Source organism: Coenobita brevimanus, chromosome 18 (genome assembly GCF_032717465.1).
Source record: "Coenobita brevimanus isolate Jiangsu-jjx chromosome 18, ASM3271746v2, whole genome shotgun sequence".
Classification (NCBI taxonomy): domain Eukaryota; kingdom Metazoa; phylum Arthropoda; class Malacostraca; order Decapoda; family Coenobitidae; genus Coenobita; species Coenobita brevimanus.
In genome coordinates, this window is record NC_136971.1 from 30760425 (window position 1) to 30784727 (window position 24303).

At 41.2% G+C, this 24303-nt stretch overlaps 1 protein-coding gene across 1 annotated transcript; it reads left to right on the plus strand.

The window, feature by feature from the left end:
- The first annotated feature begins 4971 nt into the window (after positions 1–4971).
- Positions 4972–23937, plus strand: LOC145391451 (uncharacterized). The gene is made up of 7 exons (XM_080266064.1): positions 4972–5029; positions 9114–9193; positions 12324–12439; positions 13500–13672; positions 20644–20837; positions 22369–22479; positions 23758–23937. The coding sequence occupies exons 1-7, from the start codon at positions 4972–4974 to the stop codon at positions 23935–23937; spliced, it is 912 nt and encodes a 303-aa protein (XP_080122190.1).
- Positions 23938–24303: the final 366 nt, after the last annotated feature.

Sequence of the window (24303 nt, forward strand, 5' to 3'; positions counted from 1 at the left end):
TCTCTGATGGGGTGGTTTGGTGCAAGTTTTGGGAAATTCTTAGAACACTTCCCACACCTCACTTCCCGAACCATACCTGGTAAGGAGGGAGGAGGGGAGGCATGGCGAAAGAGGATGAGGAAGTGGGAGGCGAGAATGCTTTAGTTCCCCGTGACACAACAAAAAATAGATCATGATGTAACAGTTTCAAGTCACAGGACCGTATTCTACATGGCATAAAGGACCACTTAGCCTTAGTGTTTTATTGTGCATATTACTCCCTGTTGTTTTCTCATATGTTATTTATGTGTCTATTATCGAGTTAGTTTGCCTTAGTAATGTACAGTCAGGGACAAAAGTTCGTCTAATATTTCACCTCCTCTACATACACCTTTCCTCTTTTAGGCAATAATCTTAAGCTGAGAGGTATTTGTTATGAATCTGTCCGTGGATGACTCTTTATGATATGAGGCATCAGGGAGCTCTAAATGTTGAGTAGACGCAGTGGAATGGGTATACTATGTAAAATAAATAGCTAAAGAGGAGGTACTACGAAATTATTAAAAAAAAAAAAAAAAAGTAAATAACGTTTCCTTTTACTCTTTAAAGCAACAACATTGTCTTGGTGTTTGCTACCAGGAAACAATAACTGATGGACTGTGTGTGAGTGTGGGATCATGGTTGTTTTGGTGGAGGTACTCTTTGTAGCTAATGGCTATTGTATGTTTTGCACTCCATGCTGTGCCTTGCAATGGGAATAATCTAACAGGCATCAGGCGAAGCTGGAGTTTTGTTAACCCCTAATAACGCAGACAACAGCCACAGATGCCACTTACAATATGCTTTATCCTGACCCTTCATGTGTAATTTCAAGTTAACAGAACTGTAATTAGTTCACATGTGTGGCTGTATCACAGACATGTGCGTATAACACTCAAATTGCATGATGAAGGTATGGTATTTTGGGTTGAATAAAACCTTCCAGAAAAGAGGGACGCCACACCTTTGGGTATTTTATACTTGCTACTTCCAGCCGATTTTATTCAGTTTAAGAACACCCCTACCTTCCTAAGGAAAAAAAGACTTCCGGAATTCTGGGAGATTACAGCCGCCGTCAGAAAAGTTCGGGCCAAGCTAAATAACGAGTTCTTCTCCGACTTTAACCAAATCTGGTTGAACATTTGACAGACAAAGACCAATCATAATAGGTTTGAGGGCAATAGGCCAAACGTCAAGGTTACAAGTATAGTTTAATCATGCGTTGTGATCTGAATCTCTAAATTGCCATAGCAACCTCTCGTCAGGCCATGGGTTAAAGGACTCACCGATTCTCTGCATGACTCATCTCTGGCAACAAAGTCTGAAGACATGGCATACTTACAAAAGTCTGCACTACTAGAAAATAGTATGCTGAAATACCGACTTTGTGTTTAGAGAAAAGAAAGCTGTATGCATTCTACACAAAAGGACATCAGTGCATCAGCAAACCAGACTAGGGAAGAAAACTCTAACATTGTTCGATTATCAAGTTCAACAGAAAAAAGCTACAAAAGAATACAGTAGTTAGCAATGTGAGAGAGGCCTTCACAGAGTACTTCTGGTCTGATGAAGGGTCAATACCCTAGCAAAATTACATAATATTAGCCTAATCATCTCCGTCCTGTACGTATGTAGAATTTTTTTTTTAATTATCATTCTCCCTCTCTCTCTCTCTCTCTCTCTCTCTCTCTCTCTCTCTCTCTCTCTCTCTCTCTCTCTCTCTCTCTCTCTATCTATCTATCTATCTATCTATCTATCTCTCTCAGTGGCACTGTCATCCATGATATCGCTGGCAAATTTTAGCAATATTACGTCCTACATACCTGTACAACGGTGGTCACAGAAAAACCCGCTCAGGCTTCTCAGGTGATAATAATTACCGGTACGTTTCTTCTCCAATCTTTCTTACGAAGTACCATAGAACTGATCTGGAATTAAAGAAGCAGGATTACTTAGGGAGAAATAAATACAAGGTGTCTCGCGAGTCACGAACCATAGGGAAAACTGATGATTAGAGTATTTGTTCGAAGTGCTGACCGTCGTGCCTCATACAAATATTCAAAAGGGTGACCCATTCATCGAGGAACGAAAGATGTCTGGGGTTATTTCTCAGCATGCAGCTGTGATTCCTGATTCCAGATAAGGCAGTGACGTTGTATATGTTGAGAAGATAATGTGCTGTCTCATCTGAAATCAAGAATCACAGCTGCATACAGAGTAATAACCCGACATCTTACAACATGTCCTCGATGAGTGGGTCACCTGTTTGAATATTTGTATGAGGACGTTGGAGGTGTTTAAGAAGAGCATTGTCAGCCATGAAGAAGTAGCCAGAGTGGAGGAAATATTCTTACTGAAGTTATATAATGCCAATCCGTTGGCGGCCATCATGGATTTTCGTCCCACACGGCTAGCTCATGTGGAATGTTTAGAATGTTTGTGGATTTCAACTTGGCATGCTTCCAAGTAGCTTTCCTGAAAAACTCAGCTATCTCGAATTTTTTTCAGGTTCCCTTCCATGATCCTGGCCTATTATGTTGATGGTATGATTATAGGAGGTGGTGAGGTAAAACTGAAGTATTAAAAACAGAAGAGTGCATGATAACAATCATATTCGATAACTCTTCCTCACATATTAAATTCATACTGACAAATTAGCTAAGAAAAAAGTTGGTAAATGGAATTTTCCCTCGTCTCATCCCTTTAGCGGCTCCCCTCGCCTCTGTCTATAACACGACGCGGAGCAGTGCTGGGCAGGGATCCTTCTCGCACTCATACTCCCCGTGGATCTGTAGGTTATTTTGACCCCCTAAAGAGGTTAGTACTCACACGCATATTCCTCATGGACACATTAAATGTAGCCTGAAGTAGTCTTAGCATAATCTGTGAAGTGATTAAGAGAAATGAAGTGAACGGCCTCCTGGAAATAGCCTTTGTTCACCGTCGTGGCAGTGTTTTTAGTACAGAATCATTCCTGTATGCCAGTTTATAACTAGTGATTACATTCCAAGTAGTAACTGAATATAAGTTAATTAATGGCTCATAGTGGTAAATTAATAAAAGTTAGAATCTTTACTTTTTCCAGGTCGTTGGAAGCAACTGGAAGTTTAAGGGTAAACTTACCTGATCTAAGTATAACTCTAGCTCATAAAAATTTTATTTCCTACTACTTTTTCAAACAAATACCATAATATGTACTCTGCCAATTCTGTAATTTGTACTTACTCATTACTGTGAACTTAGGATCACATATAGTATTATGTTTCTAGTGTAAATCAAATAAATTCCAAGGCACAGGTGCTGGGAGAAGAAATACCTGGGTAAGGTGCTACCATGATCTCGGTAGAAAGGCCCTAGCAGATGTTTCGGTGGAGACACCGTGCCTTATAGTCACCTCGCCACACCTACCTCTGAGCCCTACCTCACCCACCCCACTTACCCGTGTCTTGAGTATTAGTATTTTTTAGTAGTGGTTGTCCTAAGTAGGCAGGAGAATGTGTGTACTTTATTAAATTATAACCTAGACTTTAATAAGATATAATTTAAGGTAATTAGCCGTTATATTACCCTTTTTTTCTTATGCATGCAATAACTGCAGTTAAGGGGACGGGTTGTGCTTTAACTTTATATTCAGGTGACAGTTAGCATGAAAGGGAAAACGGTCCGTCGTAAACACCCACCCCCGTTACATTACGTAGTCTCGATCTTGCCCTATAATCATCTATGATACGCCCCGCTGTAGTCGCTTTATATCCAGGAGAAAACTGACTAAGTCCACCAGTCTGACCGGCGTGAGAAAGAGAGTGGTAGAGTTTACTGGTTAAGTCCATTTGTGAGTCTGTTACGATGTGGAGGTGGAGAGGGGAGGCTGTGTGACCACCAATGTTCTTCGTGCATTATGGGAAGGGGAGAGAAGGGGAGGAAGATGGGGAGGGAGAGAGATGTTGAGGAAGGGGGAGGGAGAGAGAGAGGGAGAGAGGTTCAGGTACGGGAAGGATGGGTAAAAGGGCAGAATGTGTAAAATGTTTCGTATGGAGCACAGCTAATCCTTATCAGTCTGCCCACACTCTCAGAGCTGTGTGCATGTGTTTGTATACCTTTCTCTTCCCTCGGGTATGTCCCTCATAATGCCACCACACGTACGTCCCACGATCACCACAACTATCCCTGTTACCATACCTACCACAACCACCACTACCACCACAACTATCCCTATTACCTAACCTATCACAACCACCACAACTATCCCTGTTATCGCACCTACCACAACAACCACTGCCACCACAATTGTTCCTATTACCACACCTACCACAGCCACCATTGCCACCATAACTATCCCTATTACTACACCTACCACAACCACGACAACTTTTACTACAACTGCCATTACCACCACAACAGTTACAATTACCACAACCACCACAACAGTCACTTTTACCATTACTACCACAATTACCACTAGTATCCGTCACCACAAATAGCACTTACTGCACCTGCCAATATTACCACAACCACCACTACCATCACAACTATCACTATGACCACAACCACCATTTCCACCACAACTATCACCATTACCACAACTATCCCCTTTACTGCAACCACCACTTTTATCATCACCTCCGTTATCACAACTATCACTACTGCTATAACTGCCACAACCACCACTACCACCACAACCATTAATTATCACCACAACCTCCACTGCACCCAACCAAAACCACCACTACACCACAACCATCTCCACAACTACCACTATCACCACAAATACCACCATCACCATATAAAGCCATATATTTATCTCGAAGTTTAACATACCCTGTAACTAAGTCTTTCTATCTCTCCTTGCCTTTCTTCCTGTGTCGATCTTTCGTTTTCTTTCTGTCTACCTGTGTATCCATTAATCTTTCTCCGTATCTCATGAAACTCTGTACCCTCAGTGCGGCCCCAGTCATGTCCAGCAAGAAGCCAGACACCACCACCATCCCAATCGTCGACCTCGGCCAGTTAGGTGAGTAACTGAACACTGAATCTAAGTTAGGTGTTATGGGTTACTTATCACTTACTGTAATTTACTATCACTGTTTGGAAGTTAGACGTTGTTTGGGACAGAAACCCGTAAAAACATTATGCTGTCGGATCCGACCAATGACGGCTTCATCTCTTGATTTTGAAATGTAGTTTTTCTTCACATTTATATAATTATTGCATTCACTCTTGTCATAGCAGCACAGTGTTCAGTATACTATGTGCCAAAGCCATGTTCTGTTTTATGGACAGGCTGAAAAGTTGTAAACAATTTTATGAATTTAGGTAACATCCTCTCCCTCCGTCATACATGAATCATCAACGTACAATCATAACATCTCATGCTTACCAAATGTATTCATTGGTCCTTCATTTGCATGATACTGACCAACACAAAGTCCTGAAACTGGGGATCCCTGAACCAAGAATTGTTGAACTATAGGATGGGAACCATTGCGTGAGACGAAACTCTGATATTAAAAGAAAAAGAATGAAACATTAAGAATAAGTAAAGATGTCTGTGAAGAGAGGTAGATTGAGACATACATAAATACATATACACATACATACAGATAGGCATTAATATGGTATATAATAATTATAGTCATGTAGAATTACAGTCATTAGTATACAGGGTGTTCAGTAAACATGTAGCAAAAATCAGGGGGGGATGTTCCGGAGACGATACTGAATGCAAATTCCTAATTCAGCATATTGCGAAATCTCAATAGTTTGGGAGTTACAGCACTCCACAGATCGGCTCTGGATGTGTTGGAGTCAGGGGACTGTAAATGAGACGTCCATCATTTACAATGAGATTTAATAACAATATTATACAATATGCTAGACAATGGTACGTCATTCATATTTACAGCAAATGTTCACAACTCCGGCTTACTTGCTCAGTGCATGCTGCAGCCCGTTGCAGAAGTGGCTCACGGCTTTATATTGGTAGCAACGATTTTCCACATCATCCACATGATCGACTCTGATTTTCACCTGTCTACCTGCCTACTTAGAGTACATACCTCCCTATCTATCCTATTACATACATACATACTGTACATACATACATACACGAAGTAAAAGACGAAAAATAATTTAAAAAAACGAAAAACAATTAAAGTGTTCAAGAAGTCTTAATCAGCAAGTCAAGATACGATCAGATAAGCCCCGCCGTTCAAATCGGGACGAAGAGAGGGGGAAGCGGTAGATGGGGACAATCCCCGGGGCCCGGGCCCGAAGGGGGGGCCCGAGACCTCCAAGATAGTGTTAAGTGGAAAGAAAATGTAAATGTATCATGTATTAAGTGGAGTGCAATTTGCATATATAAAGTACTGCATGAATAAATGAAATCATAGGAAACTTTAATGTATTCATTTGTTTCTTTCTATTACACAATAGTATTTCTTATTTTTCTTTACATAATATAGCCTACATGTACTATAATTTCCTTGTAGTTATTATCGCTGTTTTGTAGAGAGGGAGGAGAAGGTGCTATGGCACACCAGAATTCTTTGGGCAGTACATCAATGTGCCATTACACACTGGTTAGGGAGCACTTTAACCATTAGCTAGACATAGAGTACAATACTCGTATATTCAGCACAGATTTCAGGGGAAGGGGGGCCCACTGTCGATAATCTTGCCCAGGGTCTGGTGATGGCTGTCGGCGGCCCTGCCCTCAAACGATGGTCGGACAATAGCTTTTCTAGATGTGGGATCACTTCTAAGTGGAGCGGCTCTGTGCACCTGTCTCTCACTAACGATCCCCGGACATGAGGTGCTTCGCTTTCATAGTTTTTGGCGACTTCATTCTCATTCTTTAACCATGAGCTCATTAATTACAGTCTCAAAAACTTTATCAAGAGAAGATGTGATAGCTATTGGTCTGTAATCAGAGGGATCAGAGGAACTTCATTTCTCTGGAACTGGGTGAATACTTATGACTTTATTTATCTATGGATCAATGTCATCAGTGTAGGTCGCTGCGGTTTTACGAGCCTGATTTTCTAAGTTCATGAAAAGAGGAGCAGAACAAGCGACACTACTTTTGTTGGTGACTGTGCTGTAAAATTAGGTCTTTGGAGTGTAGGAATTAAACTATTGGCCGTCATGTCCCCGCTGCTGTGTGTGTGTGTGTGTGTGTGTGTGTGTGTGTGTGTGTGTGTGTGTGTGTGTGTGTGTGTGTGTGTGTGTGTGTGTGTGTGTGTGTGTGTGTGTGTGTGTGTGTGTGTGTGTGTGTGTGTCTGTCTGTCTGTCTGTCTGTCTGTGTGTCTGTGTGTGTGTGTGTGTGTGTGTCTGTGTGTGTGTGTGTCTGTGTGTGTATGTGTGTGTGTGTGTGTGTGTGTGTGTGTGTGTGTGTGTGTGTGTGTGTTGCGGTCACGTGATCAGTTTATTTACTCCTGTCATTGTGTGTTAATTTAATACCGTAAGCATAATAGGCTCTTTGGCAACTCATCCTTACTAGTCCATTTTTTTTAATTTGACACGTTAATATACCCTTATACGTTATCTGTTCAGTCTATGTCGTTACTAAAAAGATATAATAGACATACAAGTGTTAAAGAAGCTGCAATGGGTGAGGTAGTTTTGGGTCAAATAATGTGATGGGTGAGATAGATAGCTTAGAGTTAAATAACTGATAGATAACTAAGAAAGAGGGTGATATAAAAACCTTATTGTACCAGGCTAGGAAGGATTCTTAACACCTCTTCTTAGGCGAATTACTTTCAGAATTAAACCTTTACTGCTTAAGTGGAATGATTGCAATGATTTTAAAGAATATTCTTGCGTCCGAACAGACCTAATTATCTGCAGTCGATGGTGTTCTCTAGGTATAGGTATTTCTCCCATTAGTGTAGTTTACCTATTTGTATCTTTAGAATTTAGTGTAGGTTAGAGAATTGCCTCTTAGGTTTATTAGTTTTAGTTTTTGTTTTTATTTAATTAGGTATTTTTATGGGTTATATGAAAAAGGAAAAAATATACCGGTATATTATAAAATATTGAAAAACAAATAAAAAATAATTAAAATATACATATGTGTGTGCCTTAACGATCAGGGGCTTCGGCCTCAATGGCGAACAGACCACTAGAGGTTTATTGGTGACTGCATTAACACTCAGGCTCTTATGTCTCTCCCAAAAAAGTAAAATCGTCTGGGTAAACTGGAATACAATACTGAGCAGTTCCAATGATGACAGGTTTAACAAGGGAATTAAGCTTGTAATATTTTAAAACAAGGTTAGTGGCTCCTTTTCTTTCACAATCTTGTTTCTTATATAGTTTGAGTTTATGTTGTAAGTGACTGAAAACGTGTATTTAGAAACTGAACTAATCTCATCGACCCTCGTTAAAATATATTATGATGAGGTCGAGGTGTTTTACTTGCGGATGCCAGGCTTCATTGTTGCTGCACTGTGCGATCTGTATGCATTATAGTTTGTTTGGTCAGGTTAGACGAGGTTAGTTTAATTTGGGAAACACACACACACACACACACACACACACACACACACACACACACATTCCGGACCACCTACATTGCACATAAAAGAAAGAAAGAAGATGAAGGATATTACAGAGAGAGAGAGAGAGAGAGAGAGAGAGAGAGAGAGAGAGAGAGAGAGAGAGAGACTTCCAAAAGATGAGTTAGTACCTAAAGTAGGTACTGACTTCAAATTCTTTGTCCTGTGTTTCGAATAAAGTTTTTACCACATTCTCGGCAGAAACCTTCCTTCAGGAGCAAGGGAGAGTGGGGGGGAGGGGGGACGGTTCATTGGATAGGATATCCAACTCGCTACTTTAAGGACTTGAGTTAGATCTCGCATCAGTCAAGCTGCTGGACGTATTTTATTTTCCCTTTGTCCCTGTTTACCCAGATGTACAACTGGGGACCTGGATGTAACTTCGACTGTTGCCGCTAGTGTTGTAGGGGGAAGACGGAAAGTTATGCAAAAAATGATCATCTAGATGAGCCCTGCGCAGTCGATAGGCAAGAGTCTAATCTTTCTTCTTCTGCAGACTTGGGTGTTGCTGGGGGCCCGAGCGAGGATGAGCTCCAGCGGGTGGCAATGAGCTGGGAGCGGCCCTGACCGGTGTGGGCTTTGTGTACCTCAAGAACCACGGCATTCCCAGCCAACAGGTGGGTTGGTGGGTGGCAAAGCTTTCTCCACTCTGACTTATTGGCTGTAACTGTTTTCAACATCATCATCACCATCATCCTCTCTCTTTCAGGAAAGGCCTCCAGTTCACCAGTAGGAGGGACGGCTGTTTCCAGTCCTGCCTTCTCGGGAGTAGGCCTGAGCAATGTGTTCTCAAAAATGAGAGCGTCAAGGTGTGGACCGAAATCCAGGTTTTGGCGATAATTTTTGAAGCATGCGGTGGCGGTAGTACACGTGTGATCTTTATATCGTTGCTGACTCCACTTTGTACTTTGGGATGCAGACTGATCACATCAAACAATTACAGATGTTCCATCAATGACAGTCAAAATCCAGGGACATGGCTCACACCATGGCGCACTCAGTTTATTAAGTATTTTGATCCCCAGTTTACAAGGGGTCATCGATTTTCTCCACTGTTGGCTTTGGGTGCCTTCGGAGTGTTGTAGGACCTATTCTTTCGTGATATATATTGTATTACATCGTTCTTTCGTTTTTTTTATAAAGGTTGCAACATGTCACCTAACAGCTGTTCTCCTCGCTGCTCGCTCTCTAGCAGCCTCTCTGTTCAGTTTCTTATTGATGACCTAGTCCCCTTCAGTCTGAGGACATTATTTGCAGTTTATTCTTCCTGCGACCGAGTGATTATATTCAGCTTAGGTGATGGTGAAGGAGTTAAAGAAGCCTACATGCAGCTCTAACAGTTCGAGAAGTCAGTCCTGAGCCGAATAACACTTTTTTTTTTTTTTTTTTTTTTTTTGAGGTAGCAAGAATGAAATATGAATAACCCTTTTGACCTAAAAAATTCATGATCTATTAATATTTTGTATTTCCAAAGAGGTTTTTTTTTCTCCTCGGTTTTCTCCTCTAAGATGTTTAGTGGAGAAGTATCTAGAGAAGGGAAGGAAAGTGTATGCTGCCTTCATGGACTTGGAGAAAGCTTATGACAGAATAGATAGGCAAGGTATGTGGAAGGTATTAAGAATATATGGAGTGGAGGGGAAATTGTTCAGTGCTGTGAAGAGTATGTACCAGGGAGCTAGGGCTACGGTGCGAGTGGATGGTGAGCTGAGTGAGTTCTTTGATCTCAATGTGGGACTGAAACAGGGGTGTGTGATGTCTCCATGGCTGTTTAATATATATATGGATGGGGTTGTAAAGGAGGTGCAAGGTAGGGCAGTGGATGTGGGGCTGGCCCTAATGAATGAGGGTGAGATTTGGAAGCTTCCGGTGTTGCTGTTTGCTGATGATACAGTATTGTTGAGTGAAGATGAATGGGAGTTGCAAGGTTTGGTGAATGAATTTGGGACAGTGTGTAGGAGGAGGAAGCTGAAAGTTAATGTAAACAAAAGTAAAGTTATGGTGTTTGAGAGGAATGAAGTCACAGAGTGTGCAGTGAGGTTGGATGGTGAGGATATGGAGAATGTGAGTGCATTCAAGTACTTGGGTAGTGTGATGAGTAAGGATGGAACTTTGGGGGATGAAGTACGTGAAAGGGTACAGCAGGGAAGAAAGGTTGTTGGTACACTGAAAGCAGTGATGAGAAATAGGGAGGTGAGTATGGAAGTTAAGAAGTCACTGCATGATGGTATTGTGATCCCTACCCTGACGTATGGAAGCGAGGCGAGGACCTTGCAAGAGGGGAACAAGTCAAGAGTGAGAGCAGTGGAAATGAGTTACTTGAGAGGAGCATGTGGAGTGACGTGGAGGGACAGGTTGACGAATGAAGAAGTGAAGGAACGTTGTGGGGTAGATGTGGATGTGGTTGAAAAGATTAGGAGAAATACACTGAGGTGGTTTGGACATGTGGAGAGAATGGAGAATGAAAGACTGACTAAGAGGGTGTATGTAGGTGAGGTGGAGGGAGGGTGAGGGAGGGGTAGACCGAGGATGAGGTGGAGGGATGGAGTTGAGAGGTATATGAGGGAGGGGGGGGTGAGTTGGGGGGAGGGGAGTCAAATGGTGGGTGACAGAGTGACTTGGAGGCGTTTTGTCTGCGGCCACCCTTTGCGGGATTAGGGCGTCGGGCTATAGATAGATAGATAGATAGATTCTTCTTGGTGTTCTTTTTGTCGATGCTTATTGCCATATCCTTACGACTTTATTTCTTTGACTGGCCTGAAACTTACTATGCATGTACAGTCAATCAATCAGTCAATCAGTCAATCTATCCATATATTGCCAGACGCCGTAATCCAGTAAGGGACGGCCACAAACAAATCACCTCCACGTCGTCTTGTCCTCTGCCATTGGGATACCTTCCCTCCAATTTACACCCCCCTCTCGCATAGCTCTCACCACTCCATCCATCCATTTCATCCTTGGTCTCCCCTTCCCTCTCCCCCTCCACTTCACTCACGTAGACTTTACCAGTCAGTCTCTCATTCTTCATCCTCTCCACATGGCCAAATCATATATCAGAAGATTCCACATCCATATCACAATGCTCTTTTACTGCCTCATTTGTCTTTAGATAACCAGCCACATAGTTTACCACTATTATTATCGTCATTATCCGAATTCTAATTCCGAGATAAAGTAAAAAAAAAAATGACACGTGATAGTTTATTATACAGTTAACATCTAGGCCCACAAAATTCATTTTAAAGGGACATTTCGTTCTACGAATATGGATACCATACTCAAATAAAAACCTTTTAATTAGTTCCAGTTTCGTTAGAAACCCAAGCATCATTCAAATGTGTATTTGTATGTCGATGAAAAGAGTTGTTTTCCTAGCAAACCATTTAGTATTATCAGCCACTAATTATAACTCAGGACCTATGTTCTGTGTTCTGTTTTCTGTGTTTTAATTGTGTTCCATCTGTGTTCTGTGTTCTAACCGTGTAGAGTGTTCCAACCATGATCTATGTTCTATGCTGTAACTGCGTTCTAGTTCTAATTCTCTTTAACTGTAAATCTCTGTTCTATGTTCTTACTGTGATGCATGTTATAATTGTGTTCTACGTTCTATGTTCTAACTATTCTATGTTCTGTGTTCTATGGCCCGCGTTCTATGTTCTATCTTCTATGTTCTAAGTGTGGTTTAACCGTGATGTATGTTTCTGTGTTCTATGTTCCGTGTTCTAACGATGACGTCTGGGTTGACAGGTGGAGGCGGTGTTATCGAGTGCCAGCAAGTTCTTCAGCCTCGGGAAGGAGACGAAGCTGAAGTATGAGAAGGGACCGTCGCAGAGGCATGGATATGTAGCCGTGGACATTGAGAAGTACGTCTGAGAGAGAGAGAGTTGATCTAGTCTAACCATTTCTACTCGCTTACTTATTTTCTCATTTTATTCTTGCTCTCTTCAGACGATTTTATTCAGCTTTCGTGACTTTTTTTTTTTCCTTTTCCAAACTGGGGCTTGGTAGATCTAGCCCTCACAAACCCCATTAGTACTAGATTTTTTTTTCCTCTTAAGTTGAGTAAAGCTTCATGGTGGCACCAAGAATAGGTCAAAATGGGGAGGTGACACCAATCCAAGGCGTTAATCTTGCCAACAATCCTGCTGGCTATACACGGTGTTTGGTGTCTTGTAATGAAGGAGTAAAAAAAAAAAAAAAAAAAATGACATCCCATTTCATTACCAAGGCGCCTTCTGATTTCATTCTCGTTACTGACAGACGATTTTAATCTGTTTGGGGGACGCCTTTTGTGGTGTGAGGATCAGAAATTGTCTCCACTATACCATTTTTATTCTAATTTGGCTTACAACTGCCATATGTCCATCTTGAATGCTTAGTTGTAACAATAGTTTACATTAGAATATGATGGTAGTCACAAAAATGTGTCCAGGAAAGGAGCAGGACCATAGCATTGTCTTATTCTGCTACTGAGCTGCGGGACATAGGTTGCAAGAAGGCTAAAATCTCCGCAGTATTAAAGTGAATGAACTATAGCAGAGCCGCATGCCCTTGTCTGGCCTGTGCAGGGCAGCTGTTGTGGTTTGTTTAGCATAGTAATAGTGTTGGAGAGGGACGCCTTCACGTGATGGCACAGATATGACCAGCTGGCAACGCTGTTCAGTTATGCAAACGTCCCTCAGTTCCCTTCCTGTCTTGCTGAAAGGAGGATGGAGTATTGCGGGAAGAGGGAAACTTCAGCCTGCAGTCTACTGGGTTCACACTCAGATGAGCGTGGAGTTGCAATTACTACGAAGAAACACACACACACACACACACACACACACACACACACACACACACACACACACACAGTTGCTCTCACCACGTCAGGTGTGAACCAAAGGACGCCATAAGTTGATTCGTTCCTTTCCTCCCCTGCAGGCTGGGTGCCTCTGCCAAGTTCCTGGAGCTCCGTGAGGCATTTAACGTGAAGGACATGAGCTACCCGTTGCCTGACGAGGAGGTGCCGGAGATGAGGATGGCATTGGAGACCTTCCGCGCCTCCTGCTGGGCCCTCGTATCCAACGTCCTCACCGCCATAGCCATCGCTATTGGTAAGACTGGAGGTCTCAGGAGAATCTCGTATGGGGTTAGGTGATTCTCCAGCATCTTTTCATCATATTAAAAAGCTCTGAACACTTCTTCCATATCAGCCTATTAAGTGACTACCTATCACTTCTTCCTTAACATTTATTTTTATTACGTGATGCTATTTCTTACCATTTTATTATGAAAAGGCTCCTTGACATGAGGAAAAAAGCATAAAGTAGGAGTACTCTCAAGAGAAAGCCCATTAAATAGCTCGTACATCCTTTCATCCATTGTTCCAGCCTTAGAAATCCTCTGCTTCACTTCACCGACTCAGACGCATTTGAGACTTCTGGTCGCATGCTTACATAAAAAAGAGTGTCATTCTAGATCTGTGCGATCGACACGCTCCACGAGTGTATTCTGCAGTTTGATCGTATGCTTAGTCACACTTGAGGCGCCCGTTACTAGAAGGGCGTAACCACCAAATCCGTTTTGCCGAGTTAAGGTTAAGCAGATAAAATATCTATATTAATGATGTATTAGATCAGTTGAATCGACTAGTGGAGTGTTTTTCAATTACATGAATCTTACACCAAAATATTATTTTTGTAATATTTTATAGGCAATTACTCAACACACCTACCTACCAAACTCTCATGAAAATGTTACTGACACGTAGAACTGTGTGTCCTTAAACATCATTAGTAAGAAGATAAAAACCTTTAAAAATCTGCTCGTGCTTTGAGTTATTTATGTATTTTAATGAATTTTATAAGTCTGAATTTTACCAATGGTTTAGATTTAGAACTGGAAAGTGTAATCCATAATCAGATGAAGGTCTGGATACGAATGAAGATATTTAAAATATGGACAACTAATAATCCCTCAAGGTCAGTAATGCTTGAGTGGAGTGATGGAGAGTGAGGTGGGAATAAATGAGGAAGTTTTTGTCCAAGTCAGATTTTCTCCCTCCCAGCCAACATCCCTCCTTCTCTCCTCTTCTCTCTGACTGCTGTAGACATCCCCAAAGAAGCCCTGGAATTGATATGACGCGTATTTACAGAGATCCCTCAAATCTTTAAGCTTCACTTGTGTCAGCCTGACTCAACTGGGGCACTCGTATTAGGTAAAGACAAGACCAAGGGGATATACTCCTCCTCCTGGTCCTCCTACAACCAAATGGGCACTGGATCATATAGAGTCAGGTCATAACCTAGCTACACCTTGATGCCCATCTTATAATCGCTGACAATGATAAACATTTTGGTATTCTTGAACCCACTGCCACCAAAGCCAGCCTTGGTCACGACACCCTGGGGCCACGTGACTCCCGACCTTATTTCCGCCCATAAGAAGGTTGCTTTATCTTTGGAAAAGGGTACCACATGGTGAAGAGAGGGTGAAGGAAGGGTTTGCTGTGAAGAACAGAAAATGGCCGATGTGGTGGTTAAGCCCTTCTTGTACCAGGCGCCTGAATTGTGGCATAGAAAAGACTAGTAAATGTGATGGTGTGAAAAGAGTGGTTTTGTATTATTTCATTATACGAGTATTACCTGTATCTGAGAACGATTTTGAAGAACCTTCATCTGCTTCACATTTTTCGCAGTAATTTTGGCATTCAGATATAGCTGCAATGTAGCACACCACAAATGTGGAATCCACAGTTTGTTCAAGCATACCAGACTGTGTCGCTGTCGCATGCGACTCATGTACTCCACATTTTGTTTCAGCATACGACCATGAGTCCTTCTGTTGACTGGTAATATTATTTGTCTTGAATATACGTTCCCTGTTCCATTTCTTAATACGCATAATAAAAAGCCATGTTAATAATTCGAGGATTCGTTATTGTCTGGGTTATGGAAGTGGTCTGTTGTGAAGAACACTGAATTTACAGAAGAAAAACGACTCAGTAGAGATGTTGCCTGATTTATAGCTTAGAAGGCTTTTGATGAACCCTCAGCAGGAGAAGATAATTTTAAAAAAAGTTAGGGGAATGGAACATAAAAATAAACTAGAAGCAGCAGCAGAACCAGAAGAAGAAGAAGAAAAGCAACAGTCAGTTTTTTTTTTTTTTTTTTTTTTGTCTGCTTCGAGGTGTAGAGTTCAGAGCCTGTATTATATTTGGTTAGATGACCGGCCTTCTATCCTTGTTGGCATCAGCATATGAATGAATGTGATTATGAGTGACAGGTAAGAGATCATTAATTTGAATTAGGAATAGGGTTGGAGCCAGAACTGATCCTTGTGGCGCACCGGCGTTAATCGAGTGGAAATCGGAATCATCGACTTTTACTCTTATCTTTCTGTCACTGAGGTATGAGGAAATTAGAGGAACAAAAAATAATAGTCCCTAACAAGAGAGTCTGGATAGCAAGGAACGGTGCCACACTTTGTCAAAAGCTTTAGAAATATCAAAAACTACTGCATGAGTTTCTCCATGTTGGTAAATTGACTGATGGATGGTGTGAGTCAAGAGACTGAGAATATCAGCCCTGGGTCATTCGCATCAAAAACCATAATGTATGTCACTAATTAAGTTGTTGGATTCAAGATGTTAAAGAACGTGCGTATCAAATACAGTCTCAAATACTTTACCAATAAAAGATGTGATAGCTATTGGTCTGTAATCAGAGGGGGTCAGAGGAACTTCCATTCTTCGGAACTGGGAAGATATTGCTTCTTTCCAAGAATTAGGGAATGAAGAAGTACGTATGCACAGTATGAACAATTTAGCTAGAACAGAAACTGATTCTGGGGAACACTTTTTCAAAACAATTGGAAAAATTCCATCTGCACCTGGAGCTTTGTTGGCTGGTAAATTATCTAGCATGGATAAAAAGTATCGAGTCTGTATCTTAAGTGGAGCAATTTCGAAAAAGTCAAGTTCTAGTAAAGGCACGTTCTGACTGACTTCCTCTAAGGTAGAATTTCTGGCAAATGTACTGGCAAGGATGTTCGTTGTACCACGAGGGTCATTAATAGCCTTACCACCTGAAGATTTGAGTAGAGGGATGGGTGATGACTTGTTAAAGTTATTATTGAAAGAACTGAGAGTTGACCAGAATATTCCATTGTTATTAGAATTATTTAATTGTTTGGATGCTTGGTTGTGAAGAAAGTTTGATTTAGTGAGAGTTATTATTGCTTTTGCATGGTTTCTAGCAATTTTAAATTGACTGAGCGATTCAGATGTTTTTTATTTTACGTAAAAGTCATATGTTAAGGATTTTTGGGTCGTTGCTCTAGCACAATTGCTATCAAACCATTTTGGGGAGTCAAATCTTTTAGTGAATTGTTGACTGGGTATGAACAATTCTGTATCAGCTTGTATTAATTCATTAATGTAGGACTGGGTAGAATTGATGTCATAATGATAATAATAATAATAATAATAATAATAATAATAATAATAATAATAATAATAATAATGATGATAATAATAATAATAATAATAATAATAATAATAATAAAAATAATAATAATAATTAAAAAAATGGTAATATGAGAAGAGCACCAAGAAGAAGACAGGAAGAAATCAGTAGAACAGAAGTTGTGGAAGCAATGAAGAAAGTTAAATCGGGAAAAGCCCCAGGAGTTGATGGAGTGTGTGGTGAAATGCTCAAGCATGGGGGAGAGATAGTAGTAGAATGGATGTGGAAGATGTGCAGATTGGCCTGGGAGGAAGGTAGAGTCCCGGAGGATTGGAAGTCAGGTATAATTATTCCCTTGTACAAAGGAAAAGGGAAAAAAGAAGAGTGTGGTAATCATAGGGGCATTTGTCTTGTTAGTATAATAAGAAAAGTGTATGGTAGGGTACTTATTGACAGAGTTAGAGAAAGAACAGAGGAATTAGTTGGAGAAGAACAGGGAGGCTTTAGGAAGGGAAGAGGTTGTGTAGATCAGATATTCATTCTTAGATCTTTAGTGGAAAAGTTTCTAGAGAAGGGAAAGAAGTTGTATGCGGCTTTCATGGATTTGGAGAAAGCATATGGCAGGGTGGATAGACAAGGACTGTGGAAAGTGTTAAGAATATATGGAGTAGATGGGAAGTTGTTGAATGCTATGAAGAGTATGTACGATGGTGCGAAGGCTGCAGTGCGTGTGGATGGTGAACTAAGTGAATTTTTCTCTTTGAAAGTTGGGTTGAAACAGGGATGTGTCATGTCTCCATGGTTGTTCAATCTGTACATGGATGGGGTAATAAAACAGGTACAAGGTAGGGTAGTGGATGTTGGAGTGGCCCTGGTGAGAGAGGATAGTGTTTGGAAACTCCCTGTATTGTTGTTTGCAGATGATACTGTGTTGTTGAGTGAAGACGAAGGAGAGCTGCAAGGTTTGGTGGATGAGTTTGGGAGAGTGTGTAAGAAACGGAATCTAAAGGTGAATGTAGGGAAGAGTAAAGTGATGGTCTTTGAGAGGGGTGAAGTCAGTGAATGTACAGCGGGGTTGGATGGTAAGGAATTGGAAAATGTGAGTACGTTTAAGTTCTTGGGTAGTGTGATGAGTAAGGATGGAGGTTTGGAGGGTGAAGTGCTTGAAAGGGTACAGCAGGGAAGGAAGATTGCTGGTTCTTTGAAAGTAGTGATAAGAAACAGGGAAGTGAGCATGGAAGTGAAAAAGTTACTACATGACAGTATTGTGATACCAACTCTAACGTATGGAAGTGAAGCTTGGACGTTGTTGGAAGGACACAAGTCAAGAGTGAGAGCAGTGGAAATGAGGTATTTAAGAGGAGCCTGTGGAGTCACATGGAGAGACAGGCTGACGAATGAGGATATAAAGGAGAGTTGTGGTGTGGATTTGAATGTGATTGGAAGCGTTAAGAGGAACACACTGAGGTGGTTTGGCCATGTGGAGAGAACGGAGGGTGAAAGACTGAGGAAGAGAGTGTATGTGAGTGAGGTGGAGGGGGGAAGAGGGAGGGGGAGGCCGAGGATGAGATGGAGGGATGGGGTAGAGAGGTATATGAGAGAGAGGTGTGTGAGTTGGAAGCAGGGCAGTGAAATGGCGGGGGACAGGGCGACTTAGGGGCGATTTGTTTATGGTCACCCCAAACGGGATTCAGGCGTCTGGCAATAGATAGATAGATAGAACAACAACAACAACAACAATAATAATAATAATAATAATTGCAATATTAATAATAATAAAATTAATAATAATAACAACAACAACAACAACAGTAATGTTAATAATAACAACTAGAGCAGCACTCAGAGGGCGCATACCTCCGGCAATGCCGGATCCGGATCTGCCCCCAAATTTAATCGATCCTTTCTTAGCCCACAGTCCACCCTTCCACAAAATTTCATTGAAATTCATTGAGGACTTTTGGAGATACTGTGCGATAGGATCCGAATCCGGATCCTCCTTTAAATATAAAGAATTCTTTCTTGGCGTATGACCCACCCTTCTACAGAATTTCATTGAAATTCATTTGATAACTTTTGGAGATATTATTCTGTACGATCCGGATCCGAATCCAGATCTGCCCCAAAATTTAGTAAATTATTTTTTGGCTCATGGCCCACCCTTCCACAATATTTCACTGAAATTCATTGAGAATTTTTGGAGATATTTTGTGAACAAACAAACGAATGATTCTGGATCACAACCAAAATCTAATCGACTGTCCATTGAGCCATACTCTACCCCTCCAAAAAATTTAATGGAAAGCCGTTCATAACTTTTTTTAGTAATCCTGATAAAAGACAGACAGACATACAGACAGACAGACAGACAGACAAACAAGCAAACCAACGTGGGGTAAAATATATACCTCGCGGAGGAGGTCATTAATAAAATAATAATGATGATGATAGTGGTCGATTTTCTTGTTTCCTCAGAGCGCCAGTTCTTCGAGGGAATTCACTAGGACTAAAAACTTCGAAATAACATTACCACCAGTAACTCAATAGTAGTACTACACCAAACCCGAGATTCATTCCTCGTGAAAGGAGGAGTGTTAACATTAAGTGGAACATTATTCAGAAATAACAATCTAATATACTGTCAGAGGAGACTGCCTTTCCAAGTTTTGGCGAATACATAGCGAACTGGAAAGCACCCAGAGAGTGCATACCTTCGCCAACATCAATAAGCTTTAAAATTTATTGTGATAAGTCTTTTTTCCTACCAGATCTATACTTCTTTGGTGTCACAGCGCCAGTCAGTTAATTCTTTAATTCTGCGATGATGCTTTGCCCCGTTACAGGATCTGAGGAAGCGCAGACCTATGTCGACGCTAAAAGAATTATAATAATAATAATTTGTTCCTACGTACGGATCCGGATCCATCTCAAAATCTAATATTGTAATCTCTTCAATGACCCACTGTCCACCTATCCACCAAACTTCACTTAAATCCGATAACAACTTTTTGAATTCACTTGTCCACAAATAGACAAACAGACAGACAGATAGACACGGGTGAGTACATAACCTCCTCTAATGAACTGGCGGAGGTAAGGATTAGGCCATCCAAAGAAATCTGTTCTCTTAAAATTAGCTGTGTTTCTCTAGTTATTAAAATTCTTCAGGTAACTCAGGGAACATATTAGATTTCCCGCAAAAACATTTGCCGTAATATGTCACCACATTTTAGTCGAAAAGCTATGACGTTCCTGCTTAATATTCTGAAAAACTTTGTTGATTTCTCATCTTTAGGATTCAAAAGTCATTGCAGCTTTCTCTTTATGTATAATTATGAGGTCGATCAGCATTTATGTCAAAAACTTTACCTAGGTCCGATTAAGAGTCATATTCCAAGATGTATCTTACGCTTCGTGGCGCCTTCCTCTTAGCGATTTGTTATGCCCTTTACACCTTGATGTTCTATGTTATTCATCCATATTTAGTACGGACATGCTGTGCATCAGTAACATACTAAAGAATACTTAGATGTAATATGCAGAATAAATCTCTGAGGAAGAGGTGCTACGAAGCCTCCTATTCCATCTAAAACACAGCCCCAGTCATACTACATTCTCAGACCTGGAACGATACTTCTTCACCTCAACCCAGGAGGAGCTCTTCAAGAGCGGTGGTGAATCGCTTGTTGTACTGCGGATGGCCTACTACCCCACTGAGCCCGCCACCGTTCCGCCCAACACCATCCGATGTGGTGCTCACACCGACTACGGCACCATCACACTGCTCTTTCAGGACGATATGGGAGGACTCCAGGTCAGCTTAGGTTAGATTAGCTGAGATGAGGTCATGGGAGGTCAGGATAAGAGTGCTTTAACTTAGGATAAGTAGCGTTAAGTGAGATTAAGATGGACTGCAACACCTAGGAAGACTCCATGTTTGCTTGGGTTAGGTTAGATGAGGTGAGGTCCTGATAGATTAGGATATATTAGCTTAGGATTGTGGATTAGGTAAGATTAGGATCATTTGCAATGCATAGGAAGACTCCATGTATGACTGGATTAGGTTAGATGAGATGAGTTCATGGGACGTTAGGATAAATTAACTTAGGCGAGGATAAATCACAGTAAGATGCATTATGTCACCACCACAAGGACGACATAGGAAAACACCAGGTTTGTTTTGGTTTGGTCAGATGATGTCATGTTATGCTTTGTTAAGTTTGGTTTGATTAAGTGGGATTAAATAAGATTGATTTGGATAAAATCATTGCAGATTGTGTTAGATTAGCTTCAGTTAGGTGAAGTTTTAGTAGGTGAAGTTAGGTTGTTTTAATGTAGCTTAGTGTAGGTTACATGAGACATACTATTTCAAGCTTTATATTAATGAAAAATATTTCAAGGTCGGTTAGGTTATCTTTGACATGATTTACAAATGATTTTGTTAGTCGGTTCAGGGAGAATTAACGTCGGTTAAGTCGGATAAGATTATGGATAATTTCGGGTGGAAATTGTTTAGTTGCACTGAATAAGTCAAGTTCGGTTTAGTTAGGTCAGATCTGACGACGTTATTGACTATTTAATGTGGAATTTCTAGTTCCCACTGAATAGGTAGCTTAGGAGGGTAAGGAAGGAAGGGGAGGGTGGAAGGTTGAAGGGCATGGAGGAAGAGAATGAAGAGAAAAAAGAAACGTGGGAGAAATGGGAAAGAAAAAGAAAAGAGAGGGAAAAAAAGAATGAACTAGTAGGAGACTCAGAGCTACGTAAAGCAAGATCAGGAATGAGCTGTTGTCAGAGAGGGGACATGGAAGTCACATATCACCAAAAATACAAACTGCGGTTCTATTTTTTTTCTTTATTTAAGCATAACTATCTCTGGTCCATTTACTAATTACAGTAGATAAATATAATGAAAGAAAAGCATTCGGGACCTGAATGCTAATCGCCTTCCAGATTATGCTGTTGGCCAAGTCCAAGATTTTGGCTATATCTTGATGCCCTGAAAGATACATGTTGATAGCTCAAGCCGTTCATGAGATATAATGGTGCTAAAGGAGGGCGTTAAAAACAAGCTGACCTTTGGCAGCCATTTTGCTGACCTTGACATTGACCCAGAGTGCCCATTTTCGGACTCGCCCAAAATTTTGCCCATATCTTGGTACCCTGAAGGTTTCATGTTGATAGGTCAAGCCGTTCATGATATATAATGTGAACAGACACACACACACACACACACACACACACACACACACACACACACACACACACACACACACACAGGCGGGCAAAAACATTATCGCTCCACCTTGTAAAGGTGGGCGATAATTTTAGATGGATAATGTATTTAGGTGCGTGACGTGGAAGGGCGATGGGTGGACGCCACGCCCATCCCGGGGACCATCGTAGTCAACGCTGGGGACCTTCTTCAGTTCTGGACAAGTGGAAAATATGTAGCCACGGTAAGCTGGAAGTTTGAATAGTTTTTCTGTTGTTATTCTGAAATGATGGTCTTCAACACAACCCTCCCCACCTCTCTCTCTCTCTCTTTCTCTATTCCAGCGAACGCCAGACGATTGTATTCAACTTAGAGTGAGTCATAGGAACCAGAGTGGAATAAAGTTATCTGGTTCCGAGAAACATTGATTTATTTACTTTTATATTTGTCACACTTCAGGGCAGTCGGGAAATACGATCAACGGTGCAGGGTTCTGTTAATCTCTTCATGTATACATGATATTTATGTTAGTTAGCTCCAAGATAAATTGACTGGGTTATTGTATTCCCTACTGCATTTTACAGGTGCCACGTTAGACATGATTCTGGAGGACTGGCTTACCTTGGGCGTTATTTATTCATTCGTTTATTTATTTATTTCTCACCACCAGAAAATATAAAATAAATATGGCGACAAAAGGTCGACTATAATTTCACTACATCTACTTCACAAGTAAGGTATGTTCGTCACTTTCCTTCTGTGACGCATTATCGAAAGAGGAATCATCTTTGTGCAGAGAAACCATACCAAGCCTCTCTCAGCTTAGGAATATTAGGCAGCTGAGGACATGAGTAGAAGTGGTCGAATATTAAGGGAACTTACTTTACTGATTGCACATGCTTATTAATCGTCGCTGTCTTGTATATCATCATCATCATCATCATTATCATCATCATCACCATCATGACCCTGTTGCATAAATTCGTCACCCGTCACACACGCTGGATTCTTTCTCACACTCACTCCACACACTCTTTCCTTCCTTCATTCACCCACTTTCTTTACTTTTTCTATCAAACCTTTTTTTTTTTTTACATACGGTACTCGATCCATTCTCACACATTCCTCTCTCACACGCTCACTTTTCCTTCTTTCTCTCAACCCCCCCCCCCTTTATTTTCAATCATTTTAAAAAATTTCTCATACATCCAAATTTTCCACACGTGTTTTCACACACACACACACACACACTATTTCTCGCTCTCACATATATCACAAACTCTCTCCTCACACTCACTCTACATTCGCTCTGCGTCTCACACTCACATTCTCACACCATTTTTCACACACTTTAATGCACACTCTCACTCTCATTTTTCACACTTTATTCTGTACACACACACACACACACACACACACACACACACACACACACACACACACACACACACACACAAACTCATAATAATAATAATAATAATAATAATAATAATAATAATGATGATGACTATGATGTTCCCAGGAGCACCGCGTGATAATCCCGGAGGAGGAGGTGAGGCGTCAGTCCCCCCGCCAGTCGATTGCTTTCTTCGTGCAACCGAACGCAGAGACCCTGGTTCGCCCCCTTGACGGCTCCAACACCTACCAGCCCATCACAGCCAAGCAGCACCTCCTTAATAGAATCAGGATGACTTACACCTAAAGAGAGAGAGAGAGAGAGAGAGAGAGAGAGAGAGAGAGAGAGAGAGAGAGAGGGAGGGAGGGAGGTATTTAAAAATGTGCTACTATGGACATTTCCTTACCTAGAGAGAAGAAAAAAGAATAATTGATAATAATAATAATCCATCCATCATCCAATCCTTCATTGCCCCATGAGGAGGGTAGGAGCCCGGGGCTATGCAAGTTGGTCTTGACATTTAAGATACAAGTGACCAGCCTCACTCATCCCTGAATGGCATTACATGAGCGATAAACCCCAACCACCCCTTGGATATAAACTTTCACCGGCTCCATCCGATTGGAGCGCCGTAATTAACCACAAAGCCACCTGGCGCCAAAAATTTGGTTA

Bases quoted from the DNA above. Each gene is read 5' to 3' on its own strand.
- LOC145391451 (XM_080266064.1), top strand. From the start codon at position 4,972: ATGTCCAGCAAGAAGCCAGACACCACCACCATCCCAATCGTCGACCTC. The intron at 9,194-12,323 runs GTGGGTTGGTGG...CTGGGTTGACAG, and splicing joins ACGGCATTCCCAGCCAACAG to GTGGAGGCGGTGTTATCGAG. The intron at 13,673-20,643 runs GTAAGACTGGAG...CTACATTCTCAG, and splicing joins CGCCATAGCCATCGCTATTG to ACCTGGAACGATACTTCTTC.